Below are 17,007 nucleotides of genomic sequence, written 5' to 3'. Positions count from 1 at the left end.
GGGAGCGTGACCTAGTGGATATCCATGGCTCACCCCCTCGCCTATCCCAGTACCCGGAACTTACAGCCTCATCTTCCTGCCCCCTCCAGACTGAGACCAGCCCCTGAAGCTCCCGCTCAGGCCTCGCCATTGGCCTTCCTTCTCCTTTCAGTACTCTGGTGTCTGGTCCTCTCTGCGCCTGCCCACCCTCTCAGGGAGGTGCCTCCTGGCAGCCCGCCCCTCCGGCCTGGTTTCCTCAGGAAAAGCCTTGGGAGGAAGCAGGGAGGGGGTTGGGAGCTGTGGGGGCCAGACTAACCCAAGCCCTCCCACTGCACTGGCCGCCATGGGGCTGGGGCTCCTCTTCCCTCTGCTGCTGCTCTGGACTCGGGGGACCCAGGGGTCTGAGCTGGACCCCAATGGGCGGCACGTCTGCATGGCCAGCAGGTGGGTCTTCTGGGGGTCTGATGGGGGGGAGGAGGACACGAGGAAAGAGGGGCTAAAGCAAGAGGGGCGCAGGGACAGCCTGGAGGGTGGTGGGTAGTGGGGGCAGATGGTGGGATGGCCAGGGACAGAGTGGGAAGGGGTCGGGGACACGGGGGCTGTGACTCTTGGCCAGGCCTGCCCGATGGGGCTGGGGCAGCACCCCATGTCTCAGAGGGACAGTGATCCACCTGCAGAGCCAGGCTGCTCCCCGGCTGACCCCTCTCTGCCCCACAGCCCCTCTGCTGAGCTCCAGTGCTGCCCAGGCTGGAGGCAGAAAGATCGAGAATGCACCACTCGTGAGTAGCCAGGATGCACCCCCCACCGGAGGAGAAGGGAGGACAGAGCCCAGTGACCCTTCCTTCCTACCCTCCTGGGGTCTGTTTGCCCTCCTGAGCCCTAGAGCTAGGGTCCGTGCTGTGACCCAGCCCCCCAGCCCTGGGGAAACAGCTCTTGAGGGGGGCAGGCCACCGGGAGTCAGTGAGAGGGGCAGAGTGTCCCCTGGCCGCACCCCAGGCCTTCCAACCTGGGTGGGGTGTTTTTCAGCCATCTGCGAGGGGCTGGACGTCTGCCGGGAAGACGAGGTATGTGTGAAACCAGGCCTCTGTCGATGCAAACCTGGATTCTTCGGGGCCCGGTGCAACTCCCGTGAGTCCTGAGTCTCTCCTGAAGGATGAGGTTGCCGGGCAGGACTGGGGGAGAGGGGAGGCAAAGCATGTAGGAATGTAATCTTAGAACAGCAGGGCCAGAATCCCTCCAAGCTTCGCTGAGGAAACTGAGGTCGAGACAGGAAGTGACGCACTCTAAGGGGATGTCCTGAGTCATCTGGTTTTTATCCCATCCACAGAGCCCTCCCACAGGTTCAGTTCTGGGCCATTCATCTTCCCTTTCAACTTTCGGAAAGATGCTGTGGATCCCCGTTAACTGCAGAATGGATGCATTCTCGGTCTCCCCCGCATACACCGTGTGCACGTGTGCAGGGCGACTGGAATGTCCTCCCTCTCTGGCAGGAAGTGGCGCATGGGAGAGGGGCTGGTGGGCAGTTTAGCCAGAGGGCAGCCTGGCTAGGAGTCAGGGTTGAGAGGAGACACTGGGCGGAATGTGGCTTCTTCTTTGACGCGGACGGGCAGCATCCAGGCGGGGGAAGACACAGTGGGGGAACCCAGTGAGAGGGAGGAGGGGCATGAATGAAGGCACACCCACTTCTGTGTGACTCTGGGCAAGGCCCTTTGCCACTCGTGATCTTTAAGTGTGTTCTGGAATGTGGAAGTGGGAGGCTGGGCCAGTGGTAAGGATTTGTGTAGTTCAGAGTCTGGGGCAGGAAGTAAGCTGTGCCCCAGGAGGACAGGCTGTACCCGGCTCTTGGAGGGCGAGCCCGGCCGCCACCCGCCTTCCTCGTGGAAGGGGGCGCAGGGCGAGGATCCGTGGTGCCTGACCCTGAGCCCGTTGACCCCCTTCCCTTCCCCCCACCCCGCAGGCTGCCCGGGCCAGTACTGGGGCCCCGACTGCCGGGAGAACTGCGCCTGCCACCCGCACGGCCAGTGCGAGCCGGCCACGGGCGTGTGCCACTGCCAATCCGACCGCTGGGGCGACCGCTGCGAGTTCCCGTGCGCCTGCGGTCCCCACGGGCGTTGCAACCCCGAGACCGGCGCGTGCCGCTGCGAGCCCGGCTGGTGGTCGCCCACGTGCCGCCGCCCGTGCCAGTGCAACCCGGCGGCGGCGCGCTGCGATCAGGCCACCGGCTCCTGCCTGTGCGAGCCGGGCTGGTGGGGCCGCCGCTGCAGCTTCCGCTGCGCCTGCCACGGCTCGCCGTGCGCGCAGGAGTCGGGCCGCTGCGCCTGCCGGCCGGGCTGGTGGGGCTCCGAGTGCCGGCAGCCTTGCGAGTGCGTGCGCGGCCGCTGCAGCGCCGCCTCCGGCCTGTGCACATGCCCGCCCGGCTTCCGCGGCGCGCGCTGCGAGCTGCCCTGCCCCGCAGGCCGCTACGGGCTGCAGTGCCGCGACAGGTGAGCCGGGGCAACGGGAGATGCGGGAGAGAAGGGAGGGAGGAGGGCGTGAGAAGGAAGGGGAGAGAACGAACGGGAGGGAAAGGGGATGAGCCGGGGGCGCAGGGAGAATGTTGCGCAGAAACAAACAAGGATGGGGTGAAAGGGGGAAAAGAGACCCTCGACGCCCTAAAGTCCAGCCTCGCCCACCACTTTCATCCGCTTACTGTTAAACAAAATACTACTACTAGCAAGCCGTAGAAACAGATAATCAACATTGTGGCAAAAGGATTGCAAGGTCCCTCTGAAACTCAATGGCTTTCAAACTTTGACTAGTTCCACCCACAGTAAGAAATGTTTTACCTCCCATCATATATAATATATGATGCGATATATATTAACTGAAGTAAAAACTTAACCAGACAACACACATATGTACACCGAAATGTTTTCTATTCTCTCTCTCTCTCTCTTTTTTAATACTGGTCAGGATCTGCTAAATTGATTTTATGAACTCCCTTCTTCACCCTACTAATGAGTCTGATCCAAGCATGTGATCCCAGATAATTAAGTCTCTGGAGGGAAAAACTTCAAGTAAGGATCAATGAGATATTAAGATAAGATAAACCTTATTGGAAAAGTTGCTAAATGAGTAGATCCTAAGAGTTCTCATCACAAGGAAAAAACCTTTTTTTTTCATTTTTTGGTATCCGTATGAGATAATGGGTGTTAAGTAAACTTTTCGTGGTGATCGTGTCACAGTATATATGTGAGGAGGTCATTATGCTGCACACCTGAAACTTATACAGTGCTGTATGTCAATTATAACTCAATAAAACTGGATAAAATGTAAGATAAAGTTCTAGTGGTGAAAACAGACACTTTATGCGTTTTCATAATGCATAAAATGGCATAGAGGATACACTACTGAGGACTGCTCACACCAGACCTCTGAGATGGCATGGGTGGAATGGAGGAAGGGGAAAAGGGGAGGAGGGGAACACTGGGCAGAGGGAAGCAGAGGTTGAGGTCGTAACTTGGCTTCCCTGGCTGGGCTGGGAGCTCCTGGTGACCCTGGGACCCAGGGGAGGATGGGGCTCAGTACCAGGGGTTAGGAAAGGGCTGGAATCCTACTAGAGCCCACAGAGATAGTCTGCCCGGCCTCTTTGTTGTACAACATGGAGCAACTGAGGCTCAAACCCGCCTGAGTGACCCAGCTGGCACCGGGAGGCCCTCCGGCCCCTGGCGGCCTGGGTGGGTGCCTCATCCATCCGCCTCCTAGTGCTGCGTGTACCCTTTCTCTTCCCAGCTGTGGCCACTGCAAGCAGCATGAGCCATGCTCTGCAGACACAGGCAGCTGCGAGTCCTGCGAGCCGGGCTGGAATGGGACGCAGTGCCACGAACCCTGCCCTCCTGGCACCTTTGGCGAGAGCTGCAGGCAGCAGTGCCCCCACTGCCAGCTTGGGGAGGCCTGCCAGCCAGACACCGGGCACTGTCGACATTGTGACCCTGGCTGGCTGGGGCCCAGGTGAGGGGGCCAGCCTGCTCAGGGTGAGGGTATACCTTCCTTCTAGATCCTCACCCCAGGGGCTCCCTCAGGGAGAGCTGCCCCTCCCGAAAGGCACACATTCACACAGCCCTGGGGGCCCGCCTCCTGGGGAAGACTGAGGTGGGAGAGATGGGTGCTAATGGGGCCCTGGGCACAGCTTTCCTCCAGCTCCCTCACCACTCAGGCTTCCCGCCCTCTTCTCGTCCAGGGATCTGTAATCTGCCACCTACTGGGTCTGGCCTCAAATTCAAGGCCCTGTTTGCACCTGAGCTTCACTGCTGCAAACTAGACAACTGGGTCTCTGAATCTACAAGTGTGGGCAGATGGGTGAGGCCCCTCTGTGGGGTCCAGCCCTGCCCTGCTCCCCATTCTGAGCCTTGCCTCACCTCAGGTGTGAAGACCCCTGCCCGATTGGCACCTTTGGGGAGGGTTGTGGCTCTACCTGCCCCACCTGCGTCCAGGGGGCCTGCGATGCTGTGACTGGGGAGTGTGTCTGCAACGCCGGCTACTGGGGGCCCAGGTGAGGACTGGGGCCCTGGAAGGAGGCAGGGGCCTAGGTCAGGCCTCTGTGCAATCTGCTTCCCAAACTCCCCTTCCTGGGCTTCTCCATCTCCCAGATTCCCACCCAGCATCCTCATAACTAAGAAGTTATTCCTCTTGTTGTGGGGTCTGCATCTTCCAAAGGAGGGTCAGAGTGATGCTTAATCTAAAAGGCCTGGCTCCTGAACTAGAAGCTACTTAGGAGGAGGGCGCCAAACCCCACTGTTGTTTCCCTAAGGTCTTCAGGTGGTAAAAACATAATCAGTGTCACTATCTCCAATGTCAGGTTTTTCCCACCTGTAGGATAGAATGTAGTATCAACTGGAAGAGACCTCATTTTATAGAGGAGAGGACCGAGGCCCAGAGAGTTAGGGGCAGGGCTGGGGATGGCTCAGACCTCCAAACCCTGAGGAAGTGTCTCTGGATTCCATTGGCATCTTGCTTATTTCACATTAGTGCCAGGTGGGCAAGGGATGAGGATCATGAGAGGCGGGCCCTGACTGTGGCTTACACCCTGGGGGGCCTGGGAGCCAGGGGGCAGTTTGTGGGTGGTCTCTCTGGAAGATGGGCTTAGGGGCTAAGGGATTCTTCCAAACACTGCCAGGGGTGCTGAGAATGTGGCTGAGGGGTCAGAGGACTCTGCGTGGGCATCATCCAGGGAAGTCTGTGTGGCAGGGGGTGGGAAGCAGTGCCCGGAAATCTACCCTCCCCTGTCCCCTGCCCACCTCCATGCCTTCTCACCCAGCCTTCAGCCTGTCTCTCCTGTCACCCCAAAGCTGCAACACTTCATGCCCATCTGGCTTCCATGGAAACAACTGCTCTGTTCCCTGCGAATGTCCAGAGGGAAACTGCCACCCTGTCTCTGGGGCCTGCCAGCTGGGTAAGGTGGAAAGAAGGATACAGGGAGAAGTAACCGGGGAAAGAGTGGCCCTTTACATGGGCTCCGGGGCCTCATCTCTTGCCAGAGAGGCTGGGCCCTCTTCAGAGATGTTCTCTTTACTTGAAATCTGTATGCGTGCTTTGGGGCCCCCTGAAGATGTGACAGAGCCTCTGTCCCCTGGGAAACCAGGCTAGCACCCAGGAAATGAGCGGACAGGGCTGGACACTGGGATGTCTCGTCAGGCCCGAGAACTGAGGGCAAGAGTTTGCGGAACAGGCCGTGGACCATCGGGAGAGGACAGAGCAGTGGGGAGGCTGCCTGGAGGAGGGGGCCTCCAGGCTGAGCAGAGTCTACATCTCTTAGAAGAGCGGGAGGGACCCACAGGTGGAAGGTTCCCAGAATCTCCCCAGAGTAGGCAATTCAGAGCTAGAGATGAGACGTGATGTACGGGAGACAAGATGGCCCTGAATAGTTGCCCGTCCCTGGCTCTCCCTAGGATCTCATAGTCAGGATGCCGCCCTCATTGCGGGCATTCTTGTGCCTCTGCTGCTTCTCCTCCTGGCCATCGCCTGCTGTGCCTGCTGCTGCTGGGCTGCCCGGTTGGACCCCAAGGACAGGTGAACCCTGGCCCCTTCCTTCCCGATTCCACAGCTCAGGACATGGGTGGAAGCAAGGTGGCATCTGGTTTCCTTTCAGGGGTGGGGATGGGCTGGCCTTGTCATACATGTAGGTCAGAGGTAACGAGGTAGCTGGCAGTGGCTGTGGCCTGGAGACACCAGGTCAGCCCTCTGCCCTCCTCAGAAGCCTTCAGTGGGGGAGGTTCTGAGTCACGCGTGAGCAGGGGGCCCCGGGCACCAGGATGGCAGAAGGCAGAAGCAACGGGACAGCTCTGGGCAGGGAGGGGAAGAGACCAGGCCTCAGAAGGGAGAGTGCCATAAAAGCCTGAGCAGTGGTTTAGCAGAGAATGTGGCTTTTCCAGAAAAGGAGAGGCGAGGAGGGATTTGCGCTTGCGGGCTGCTGTGGGGAAGCGGGGAATATTCCTTGCACAGAGCTTTGTTCCTTTACAAAGTCTCTTCGTACTTCTCAGCTCCTTGGAGGCTCACAGCAGCATGGAGGTTTGGAGCAGGGCACGTGGGGGCAGGAGGATTAGCGTTCTCAGTTCCCAGGAGGACACAGGCCCAAGGTGACCCAGCTAGTCACTGGCACGCGCAGAGCCCGTGGCCGGTTCTCTGGACTCTTTGTTTTGTCCTGTGTGCTCTTATTAGTTCACGCACTACCCCTTGATCATGTCCCCCTCTGTGCTGTGGGGCATCCTCAGACCAGCAGACCCAGTAGCCTCCCCGCAACCCCGGGGCATAGAGCCTGGAGGTGGGGAGAAGCCCCTCACAGGAAGACCAGGACATGTGCACAGACTGTCTGAGGAATGGTAATGAGTGAAGCTGTCACTTCCAGCTTCGGGGCGGGGACAAGAGTGGGCTTCCTGGAGGTGGTGCCACTTCCAGAAAGGTAGGTGAGCTGGGCTCAGCTGGGATGATAATAACACACTGCTGCATTTTGGGGCAGCCCCACCAGGTAGCTGGTACTGTGCTGGGTCCTGAAAAAAGTTCTGATAGATAGCAGTTGTCCCCATTTTACGGATGAGGAAGCTGAGGCCCAGAGAGGTGAAGTCTGAGCCACAGTAGCTACCTCGTGACTCTGGAGCCACGCTGCCCTCTACGACAGGCCCAGATCTCAGGGTCAGTAGTTTGGACTTTACTCTGTAGTCATAGAGAGTCACTGAAGTAGACACTGTCACTCTGTCACACGAATCCTGGGACCAGAATGGTCCTGGCCCTTTTCTGCTGCCCCCGCCCCACCCCAACCGGGGTCTCCCTCACTGATGACTCTCCTGTGCCCTCAGGCCAGCGAGAGATGGAACCGCTATGTCCAGGATGAAGCTGCAGGTCTGGGGGGCACTGACCTCCAGCCTGGGCTCTGCACTGCCCTGCGGTTCCCTCAGCAGTCACAAGCTTCCCTGGGTGACAGGTAAGTGGGTGCTGAGGGTCAGGGGCTGCAAGGGGACAGGGCTTCCCCTGGGGCTCTGCGCCTGACCTAGAGCCTCCCCCTCCCGCCTCAGTCTCGCACCATGATCCGGAGATCCCCTTCAACCATAGCTTCATCGAGCCGCCCTCGGCTGGCTGGGCCTCGGACGACTCCTTCTCTACTGACCCCGAGTCTGGAGAAGAGGATGAGGGTCCTGCCTACTGCGTGCCGCCCCAAGAAGGTAGCCCCCAAACAGCCCACTCAGCCCCTGAGCAGCCCTGCTCATCACAGCCTCTCCTTTATTCCTTCAGCAAACGTGTATCAAGCGCCCGTTCCATGCCCTTCACAGTTCCTGGCAGTGGGATGCAGTAAAGAACAAGATAGATTCCTGTCCTCCCCAAGCCTGTAGTCTGGTGGGCAGTAATCAGACACATATGGGACAGAGTGACACGTGCTTTCATGGGGGACATGCAAGTCGGGGCTCGGAATCCAGCCACGTGAGGGATGACTGGAGTCAGGGAAGATGTCTCGGTGTTAGTGGTATTGGAGTTGAGCCTGGCAGAATCAGTAGCAATTAGCCCAGGGAAAGTTAGGGAGAGTTGGGAATGATGTTTCAGGAAGAGCGAACAGTATACCCAAAGGCACAGAGGTAAGACGGACATGGCCATGTGGCACTGAAGGAGTTTTAGCATGGTTAGAGTGTGACATTAGTGCAAAGTAGGGGGGGGTGGTGAGGAAAGAGGGTAGAAGCAGTAGCATCTGCCTGAATAGGCCCCGCCCCTGCCTCTCTGCATCCTCACCCTCTCCCTTGCCCCATCTGGGGGGCCTCCCAGAAGATGCTGAGCTGGGTAAGCAGGATGGATTGGGGTAGCCAGCCCAGCTTTGGCCAAGCTCTTCTGTCTCCTTTGCCAGGGATGGTCCCTGTTGCCCAAGCAGAGTCACCAGAGGCCAGCCTGGCCGGAGGTCCCTTCCCTCCCCCTGAGGACGCCTCCACGCCGTTTGCCATCCCGCGCACTTCCAGCCTAGCTCGGGCCAAGCGGCCGTCGGTCTCCTTTGCTGAAGGCACCAAGTTTGCACCACAGAGTTGCCGAGGCTCGGGGGAGCTCTCCAGCCCTCTCCGTAAGCCCAAGAGGCTCTCCCGGGGGGGCCAGCCAGGTCCTGAAAGCCAGGAGGCCGAGGAGTCCACAGGCCCAGAGCAAGCAGAAGTGAACGGGGCCCCTCCTGGTGCCGCCAGCCCCAGGGATTCAGCCATTGGCCGCCGCCGGCTCCCACTTAGTGGCCGGACAGTGGCTGAACGTGTGGAAGCCATCGAGGGCAGTGTCCAGGAGAGTGCAGGCTCTGTGACCACAATCTACATGCTGGCAGGGACACCCCGGGGATCTGAGGGCCCCGTCCGGTCTGTCCTCCGCCGTTTTGGTAGCTTCCAGAAAGGCCAGGCAGAGCCCAAGGTCAAGAGTGCCATCCCCAAGCCTCCACGCCGGGCCCTGAGTCGGAACAAGGGCAGCCCCGGGCTGGCCTCTGGCTCTGCCAATCAGAGCTCCAGCTCAGCCCCAAGTGAGGAGCTGACTGGGGCCTTGGAGTCTGCAGGGACTGGGCCAGAGGAAGTGGCCAGTGGGTTAGGGGATGGCATCAAGAGCTCAGGGAGAGGCCAGGAGCTGGTCCCTGAGGGTGGTCCCCTAGAACAGGATCCCCAGAAGCTGGCTGACGAGGAAGGGCAGGAGGAGCCCCAGTATGAGAATGTCGTACTCATCTCTGGGCCACCAGAGCCCTGAGGACCTTGAATTTCGTGAGTGGGAAGACTGTGGATGGTGCTTAGGCATCCGAACTGCCCCAAATTAGACTGTGTTTTGTGCTGGGAAAAGATCCCAGGGCCAGGAAAGACACGCTGGAGCTCCCGCACTTCCACCGGGACGTGTCAGAGCTGGAGGCTAGTTGGCTCTGGCCCTGGCCGTGCTCTGGGAGTCAGTCTGGAAGGCCTGGGCAGAGACCCCACGGGATGGGGTCAGGAAGGGGAAAGAGATGGCTGCAGGGACTTTTTCTCTGTTGTCCTGTACTCTGTTTGCCCCCAAAGGCTATTCTTTCCTTCATTTGCAAAACATTTTTCTGAAATGGGAAACAACCTAAATGTTTGATGCTAAAAGATTAATTAAAGAGCTATTCCTTATGAAAGGTTCCTAAACAACCATAATAAATCAGGTTGTGTAAGAATATTTAATATGGGAGCATGTTCACACTATCCTGCTACGTGTAAAAAGTAAGTTTTCTTTTTACAAATTTCATTCCTTTTGGCCTCAGAATATATGTTTAGAGTTCTTCCATTTTGTGTTTATTTTGTGACTGTTTTACAGACTTTTTAAAAAAAGATGTATGTGCATAAAAAAGATTTGAGGGAAAGGCATCAAATGGCATTCTTCTCTGGGAGATGAGATTGTGGCAGATATTTATTTTCTTCTTAAATTTTTGAATAATTTGCAAATTTTCTACAGTGAACGTTCTTTTTACTTTTCTCACTAGGTTGAATATTTAAAATTATAATAGGCAATATTCTTCATTAAAAATAAAAAGTACTAACATTATAGACATGTCTAGAGTAAAAATGAGATTTCTCTTCTCCCCAGAGGATTCTGGGGGATGAAGGAGGGGCCAGACTTAATTTTCACGGAATGCCTGTTGGTCTAGTTCTGAATACTCTCCTCACATACTTGTATTAGCCAGTCAGGAAATAAAGGGCAAGTCCCTCTGTCCCAGTGTGCAGAGAATCTCATGAACAGTTTAGATGCTTCCTTTCAAATGTTTTTCTGTGCGCGTGAAAACAAAAGAACATACTGTTCTGCAATTTGCTTTTTTACTTAACAATATAACCTGGCTATCTTTTGATGTCAGTAAATATAAAGCTACCTCTTTTTATAAAAAATGGCTGCATGGGATTCCATCATGTGGAAATAATACAGGTTATTTAAACCATCCCCTGCCTATGGGGATGTGGGTTGTTTCTAATCGTTTTGATACAATAAATGATGCAGTGGACAACATCGGTCTACATTTCCTTTTGCATCAGTGCTAGGTTTTCTGTAGCAGAGCTTCCTGGAGGTGGAATTGCTGGGTTATGGGGTAAGAAAATTAAACATTTGAGTATTTACTCCAATTGGCCCTCCAAAAAAAGTTGAATGGCTTTGTGTTCTCATAAATTATGTTGGCATCTATTTCCCCACACCCAATCTGATAGGTTAAAAGAGATATCTCATTATTTTAGCACGTACAAAATATAACTAAAGTAATAACATTTTAAATTCTTAAAAAGTTAAACTCTTTGTACAGACAGATAAAAGTTTTGGGTTTTTTTTTTTTTTTTTTTTTTTGGCCGTGCCAAGCAGCTTATGGGATCTTAGTTCCCCAACCAGGGGTTGAACCTGAGCCCTCAGCAGTGAGAGCACAGAGTCCTAACCACTGGACAGCCAGGGAATTCCCCAGATAAAAGTTTTTTGTTTGTGGGGTTTCTGTTGTTGTTAAGTATCTTCTTTTTTTTTTTTTATAATGTTAATTTTTTTCCTTTTTCTTTTTTTTTTTAATTATTTTTGGCTGCGTTGGGTCTTCATTGCTGTGTGCGGGCTTTCTCTAGTTGTGGTGAGCTGGGGCTACTCTTCCTTGCAGTGTGCAGGCTTCTCATTGCGGTGGCTTCTCTTGTTGCGGAGCACGGGCTCTAGGCACGCGGGCTTCAGTAGTTGCAGCATGCAGGCTCAGTAGTTGCGACACGTGGGCTCAGTAGTTGTGGCACACGGGCTTAGTTGCGACATGTGGCATCTTCCCAACCCGGGGATCGAACGTGCGTCCCCTGCATTGACAGGTGGATTTTCAACCACTGCGCCACCAGGGAAGTCCTGTTTGTGTTTTTTAACTATCAAAAATGGTATCATTCATGCACCCAATGTTCACAGCAGCACTATTTACAATAGCCAGGACATGGAAGCAACATCAGTATCCATCAATAGATGAATGGATAAAGAAGGTGTGGTCTAGGACTTCAGGTTCGAGCCCTGGTCCAGGAAGATCCCAAATGCCATGGAGCAACTAAGCCCATGCGCCACAACTACTGAGCCAGTGCTCTAGAGCCCATGAGCCACAACTACTGAGTCTGCGTGCCACAACTACTGAAGCCCGCGCACCTAGCACCCGTGCTCTGCAACAAGAGAAGCCACCGCAATGAGAAGCCCGCGCACCGCAACAAAGAGTTGCCCCCTCTCACAGCAACTAGAGAAAGCTTGCGCACAGCAAGGAAGACCCAACACAGCCATAAATTAATTAATTCATTAATTAATTAAAAAAAAAAGAAGACGTGGTCTATATACAATGGAATATTACTCAGCCATAAGAAAGAATGAATATTGCCATTTGCAGCAAAATGGATGGACCTAGAGATTATCATAGTAATTGAAGTAAGTCAGACAAAGAAAAATATCAAATGAGATCACTTATATGTGGAATCTAAAAAAATGATACAAATGAACTTATCTACAAAAGAGAAATAGACTCACAGACATAAAAACAAGATTAAGGTTACCAAAGGGGAGGGAGGGAGGGATAAATTAGGAGTATGGGATTAACATATATACACTACTATATATAAAATATAAACAACAAGGTCCTACTGAATAACACAGGGAACTATATTCAATATCTTGTAATAAACTGTAGTGAAAAAGAATCTTAGAAAAGAATACATATATATATTGGGAATTTTCTGACGGTCCACTGGTTAGGGCTCCACGCTTCTACTGCCGGGGACACAGGTTCGATCCGTAGTCAGGGAACTAAGATCCCACATGCCGTGCTGCATGGCAAAAAAAAAAAAAAAAAAAAAAATATATATATATATATATATACACATATATATATATATAAAATTGAATCACTAAAAAAAATGAAAAAAATAAGATCATTAAAATGTGAATTCTATGATTATTCTAAGACTGAGCTTCTTTCCATATCTTTAAAGTTATTTGTATTTTTCCTATAGATGATTTGGTTATATTCTTTCCCCAATTTTCTTTTTCTTTTTTTTTTCTAAATTAATTTATTTATTTATTTATTTTTGGCTGCATTGGGTCTTCATTGCTGTGCATGGGCTTTCTCTAGTTCCGGTGAGCGGGGGCTATTCTTCGTTGTGGTGCGCGGGCTTCTCATTGCGGTGGCTTCTCTTGTTGCAGAGCACAGCCTCTAGGCACACAGGCTTCAGTAGTTGTGGCACGCGGGCTCAGTAGTTGTGGCTCGCAGGTTCTAGAGCGCAGACTCAGTAGTTGTGGCGCACGGGCTTAGTTGCTCCGCGGCATGTGGGGTCTTCCCGGACCAGGGCTCAAACCCGTGTCCCCTGCATTGCAGGTGGATTCTTAACCACTGCACCACCAGGGAAACCCTTTCCCCAATTTTCAATTGAGGTGTTCATTTTTTTCTCATTGATTTATAAGTGCCTTTATATCAAGGATATTCTTTTTTATTTTTATTTAAAAATTTTTTTTATTGGGATACAGTTGTTTTACAATGTTGTGTTAGTTTCTACTGTACAGTGGAGTTCCCTGTGCTATACAGCAGGTTCTCATTAGTTATCTGTTTTATATATATTAGTGTATATATGTCAACCCCAGTCTCCCAATTCATCCCACCCCCACCTCCCCACTTGGTGTCTATACGTTTGTTCTCTACATCTGCGTCTCTATTTCTGCTCAAGGATATTAATTCTTCGCCTGGTTTGTGATTGGTCTTTTAATGCTGTTTATAGTTTCTTTCTTCTTTTTCTCCATAGAAATTAAAAGTTTAAATTTAGACAAGTCTTTTTCTTTTTGACTTCTGGGTTTAATGTCACGTGTAATGGAAAGATGGAAAGGCTTTCTCTACCTTAAAATCAGTGAAATAATCTTCTACATTTTCTTTTAGTACTTTAGTGGTTTTATTTCTTTATGAATTTCTAATTGAAGTATAGTTGATGTACAATATTATATGTTACACATGTACAATATAGTGATTCACAATTTTTAAAGGTTATGCTCCATTTATAGTTATTATAAAATATTGGCTATATTCCCTGTGTTGAGCAACATATCCTTGTTGTTATTTTATACATAATAATTTATTTCTTTATGATTTGCCAGCAGTGCTGGTGTGGTGCCTTTAACACTGCTGACAAAAAGACTGAAAAAAACCCCAAACCCAGGGAATTCCCTGGCGGTCCAGTAGTTAGGACTTGGCACTTTCACTGTCCTGGCCCGGGTTCAATCCCTGGTTGGGGAAAGATCCCACAAGCCACAAGGCTCGGCCAGAACAAACAAACAAACAAACAAACACCCAGAATTTCATTCAAATTAGACTTGGATTCAAATCTCAGTTCTGACATATTTGTTTTGTGACTTTGGAAATGTTACTTAAAGCTTGTTTTTTCATCTGAAAAATGCAGATGTGGCTATCTCCCAGGTTATGGTAGGGATTAAATGAAAAAGTATGTAAAGCACCTAGTGAATTTTTGACTCTCAATAAAGGTTCATTATTATTGGCATTACATCATTCTCCCAGCTTTGAATCCTTTGTCCCTAGAAGCTGACACCTTTCTCCTCTTCATTTATTCATGTTTTCATTCAACAAACTCATATTGTGCGTCAGCTTTGTGCTTTCTTCTGTGTTAAGGGCTGGTTATACAATACAAAGCTGAATAAGACACAGTTCGTGCCTCCAAAGAGTTCATAGTCAATGGGAAAAGGGAGAGACAAACAGATGAACAGATAATTGTAAAACAAAGCAATCAGTGGACAAAGATAATGGAGAATATCGTGAGGAGTAGTTAGGGAAGGCTTCCTGGAGGAGGTGCTGTTCCAGAAGGGACTATGTTTAAGGGTCAGAGGTGAAAGAACAGCACCTGCAGGAACTACAAGCAATTCCGTGTGACTGGAACATCTAAGTCAGCCAGGGTGGGGGAGGAGCCTGTATAGGTCAGGTTGGAGAACTTGAACTTTATCCTGCAGGACAAATGGTAAAGAGTTTCTGAAGCATTTTAGCGAGGTCAGATTTATGTAGCTCACCAGATGGAGTTGGGTGGAGAGATGGATTTGAGTGGCTGAGATTGGAACCTGGATGAACAGCAGTTGCAGTCATAGACATACATAGGCAAATTAGATAAGCACTTATGAGATACGGATTGTCTGGGTGGGGTGGGGGTGGGAAGGAGAGGGAGAATAACAGCAGGTACCCAACAAATATTTGTTGAAAAGATGGTTCACGGTATCTGACTCCAGTAGGTAGTGATGCTACTATCTGAAAAAGTATGGGAGGAACAGTTTTGGGGGGTGGGGGTGGAGAAAGTGAACTATTTCAGAGATGTGTTTGAAACAGTTTAGAAATGTGTATGGAACAACTGCCTGGAGACAGCCCTCAGGCAGGTGGCTCTAGGAGGGAGGGAGGGAAAGATTGAAGTTAGTCAAGAGACAGTTACAACCCTGTGAGCGGGTGAGATTAACGGGATAGGTAACCAGCCAGGATCCCCCAAGCCCACAATGTCAAGCGTGGTCTGAGCAAGGTTGCCAACGGTGGGTTCATGGCGGCAGGGGGCGCACTCGGACTCAGGGACGTGGAGCAGGAGGCTGCTGGGTCTCCCACAGCCCTGGGATGACAAGCCAGCTCCCAGAGCAGTGCCAGAGAGACCAAGCTGAATCTGCGGGAGACCGAGGGCCCTCCGAGGTTGTTGGCCTAGTGCCTTCGATGGGGGAGATCCTCCAAATGAAGCTGAACCTCCAGAGCCTAGGTTCCATACCCCTGCCCTGGCAGTTCCTCGGGGCATGTCCAGGTCGCTTATCAGAGCAGGAGCCTGGAGCCCTCCCGACCCCGCTCACTTTCCCGGAGACCTGACTTGTGCTTTGCAGTTCGGCGCTGCCCACCGCGTCAACCTGCAGAGAGAGCCCTAACCTGAAGGAGATGTCAGGGAATGGGGAGTAAGGGGGTGGAGGTGGTGCCGGGCAGTGGGAATGGGGTGGTCAACTCCAGCAGGGAGCACCAAGATGACCGGTCTGGGTGAAGGTCCCCGAGGGGACCAAGGAGAGAGGGAACGGGGTGCGGTCGGGGGGGTCAGAGTCTGGATGTGGCACCCGAGGAAACAACGTTCTAGGAGGCAGACAAGCCCCAAACTCCCACTTGGGGATCCCCGAGGGACACCTTCCAGGGACCGGGCAGATGGCACCCAGAAATGGGGTCGGTGAATCAGAAGAGCAGGGAAGAGGCACACCATGCCTGGATAGAGAGAGGTCCGGGGATCCAGAATGCGCAGACAGCGCCTGGATGAGGGTTACTAGGGGCAGGAGAGCGAGGATTCAGGGCACAAAGCCCAAGACAGACAGGATGGCAGCGTTGCGTGGGGAGGCAATGGAAGTGGCGGGAGCGGGACGACCCATGCGGCGCCAGAGCATCGGGCGTGGTGCCCAAGGCACAGGAGAAGCTGGGGACGACGAAGCGGGCCGGAGGAGAGCGGAGTGCGGGAGCTAAGCTAGGTGCGCGAGGCGGATCGGCGTGCAGCTAGGGGAAGTCCGAGGGAGCCGGAACGCCGAGCAGGGGACCCAATCCAGAGACAGGGCTTCGGGGCGAGGCTCTGAAGAGGCGATGGGGCAATGCCTCTGGGGGTTCCTGGCCCGGCTGTGACTCCAGTTTAAAGCACCAGACCAAAAACACCGCCCAACGCCCCCCCGGCGCCCCCCCAGCTCCCTTGTTTGTCTCCTAGTCCGGCCGGAACCGGCTTCTGCTCGCCGCGGGGCGGGCGTGTGGCTGCTGATTGGATAAAGCCTGTTTCCAGCCCCCACTCAGCCAATCAGCGTGTGGCAGTGTTTTCATCTAGGGGTCGGAATAAAAGGGCTGGAATAAAAGGGGGGCAGAAAAGGCGCCGGCCGGGCCCGATACACACCAGTAAGAACCGGGTGAGCTGGATCCGGGGGACCTGGGTCCCGGGCTTGGGTGCTGGGGGACAGAAGGCGCACGAGTAAGGGCGTAGGTTGAAGATGTGTGCATAGGAAAGGAGAGAGATTGAATGGATGAAGAGCCGCCAGGAAAGAGTTGACGAATCGAGGAGGGAGCTGGGGGATGGAGGGACGGGGGTCCACTTCCATGGAAACGAGCTAATTGCCGAGGAAACGGCCCCGGATGGGGGTCGTGCGAGAGACTCGCGCCGCCGGTTTGAACCGGCTTCTCCTCGCCCATGCGGGGCTCGCGTGGCCGCAGCGCCTAGCGACCTAGACAGCGGCCAATGGCGCGGCAGTTCCTGTGCCGTCAGGCCAATGAGCGGGCCGTGGGCGGGCCGTTGTGGAACTCCGTGCGCTGATCTTGTGGTTCAGGGAGCCCGGTCTGGAAGAGGGTCTCCAGTGCCGGCGGGCGGGCGCCAGTGTGGGCCCCAGGGAGTGGCAGCCCTCAGGTATGCACCTGCCCAGGTATCCGGACCTCAGGCTGCCTCCCCTGCCAACCCCCAGGCTGTGTCAATCCTTCTGGGAGCCAGGACTAAGTCCACGTCCCTGAGCAGGCGTTAGTCCCTTCTTGTTTGCATGCCTCAGTTTCCC

The 17,007-nt window shown here is 53.4% G+C and overlaps 2 protein-coding genes across 9 annotated transcripts in view; both read left to right on the top strand.

The window, feature by feature from the left end:
* Window positions 1-94: 94 nt before the first annotated feature.
* On the top strand, window positions 95-13,979 carry SCARF1 (scavenger receptor class F member 1). Of its 4 annotated transcripts, none has more exons than XM_082370603.1 (11): window positions 95-423; window positions 697-758; window positions 1,006-1,107; window positions 1,937-2,462; window positions 3,751-3,969; window positions 4,382-4,510; window positions 5,307-5,410; window positions 5,907-6,027; window positions 7,311-7,435; window positions 7,527-7,673; window positions 8,345-13,979. In XM_082370603.1, exons 1-11 carry the CDS (start codon window positions 323-325, stop codon window positions 9,202-9,204), a joined length of 2,496 nt encoding a protein of 831 aa, XP_082226729.1. In that variant the 5' UTR covers window positions 95-322; the 3' UTR covers window positions 9,205-13,979. The 4 variants fall into 4 exon arrangements, with proteins under 4 accessions (XP_082226729.1, XP_082226728.1, XP_082226730.1 ...); XM_082370602.1 differs by having other exon boundaries at window positions 5,283-5,410; XM_082370604.1 differs by having other exon boundaries at window positions 218-423; window positions 7,564-7,673; window positions 8,345-8,605.
* A 2,296-nt stretch (window positions 13,980-16,275) lies between these two features.
* SLC43A2 (solute carrier family 43 member 2) overlaps window positions 16,276-17,007 on the top strand; it is a 42,111-nt gene continuing 41,379 nt past the window's right edge. For 2 of the 5 annotated variants that reach the window (XM_082370652.1, XM_082370651.1), the window contains exon 1: window positions 16,719-16,865. In XM_082370652.1, the coding sequence (XP_082226778.1) occupies window positions 16,732-16,865 (134 nt within the window). In that variant the 5' untranslated portion in view covers window positions 16,719-16,731. Of the gene's footprint in view, window positions 16,375-16,718; window positions 16,866-16,893; window positions 16,973-17,007 lie in introns of those variants that run through there. The other 3 variants (XM_082370653.1, XM_082370654.1, XM_082370655.1) reach the window with 3 other exon arrangements.

The sequence above is a fragment of the Balaenoptera borealis genome (genome assembly GCF_965194805.1).
Source record: "Balaenoptera borealis genome assembly, chromosome: 20".
Lineage (NCBI taxonomy): Eukaryota > Metazoa > Chordata > Mammalia > Artiodactyla > Balaenopteridae > Balaenoptera > Balaenoptera borealis.
This window is presented reverse-complemented; position numbering and strand designations above follow the sequence as displayed.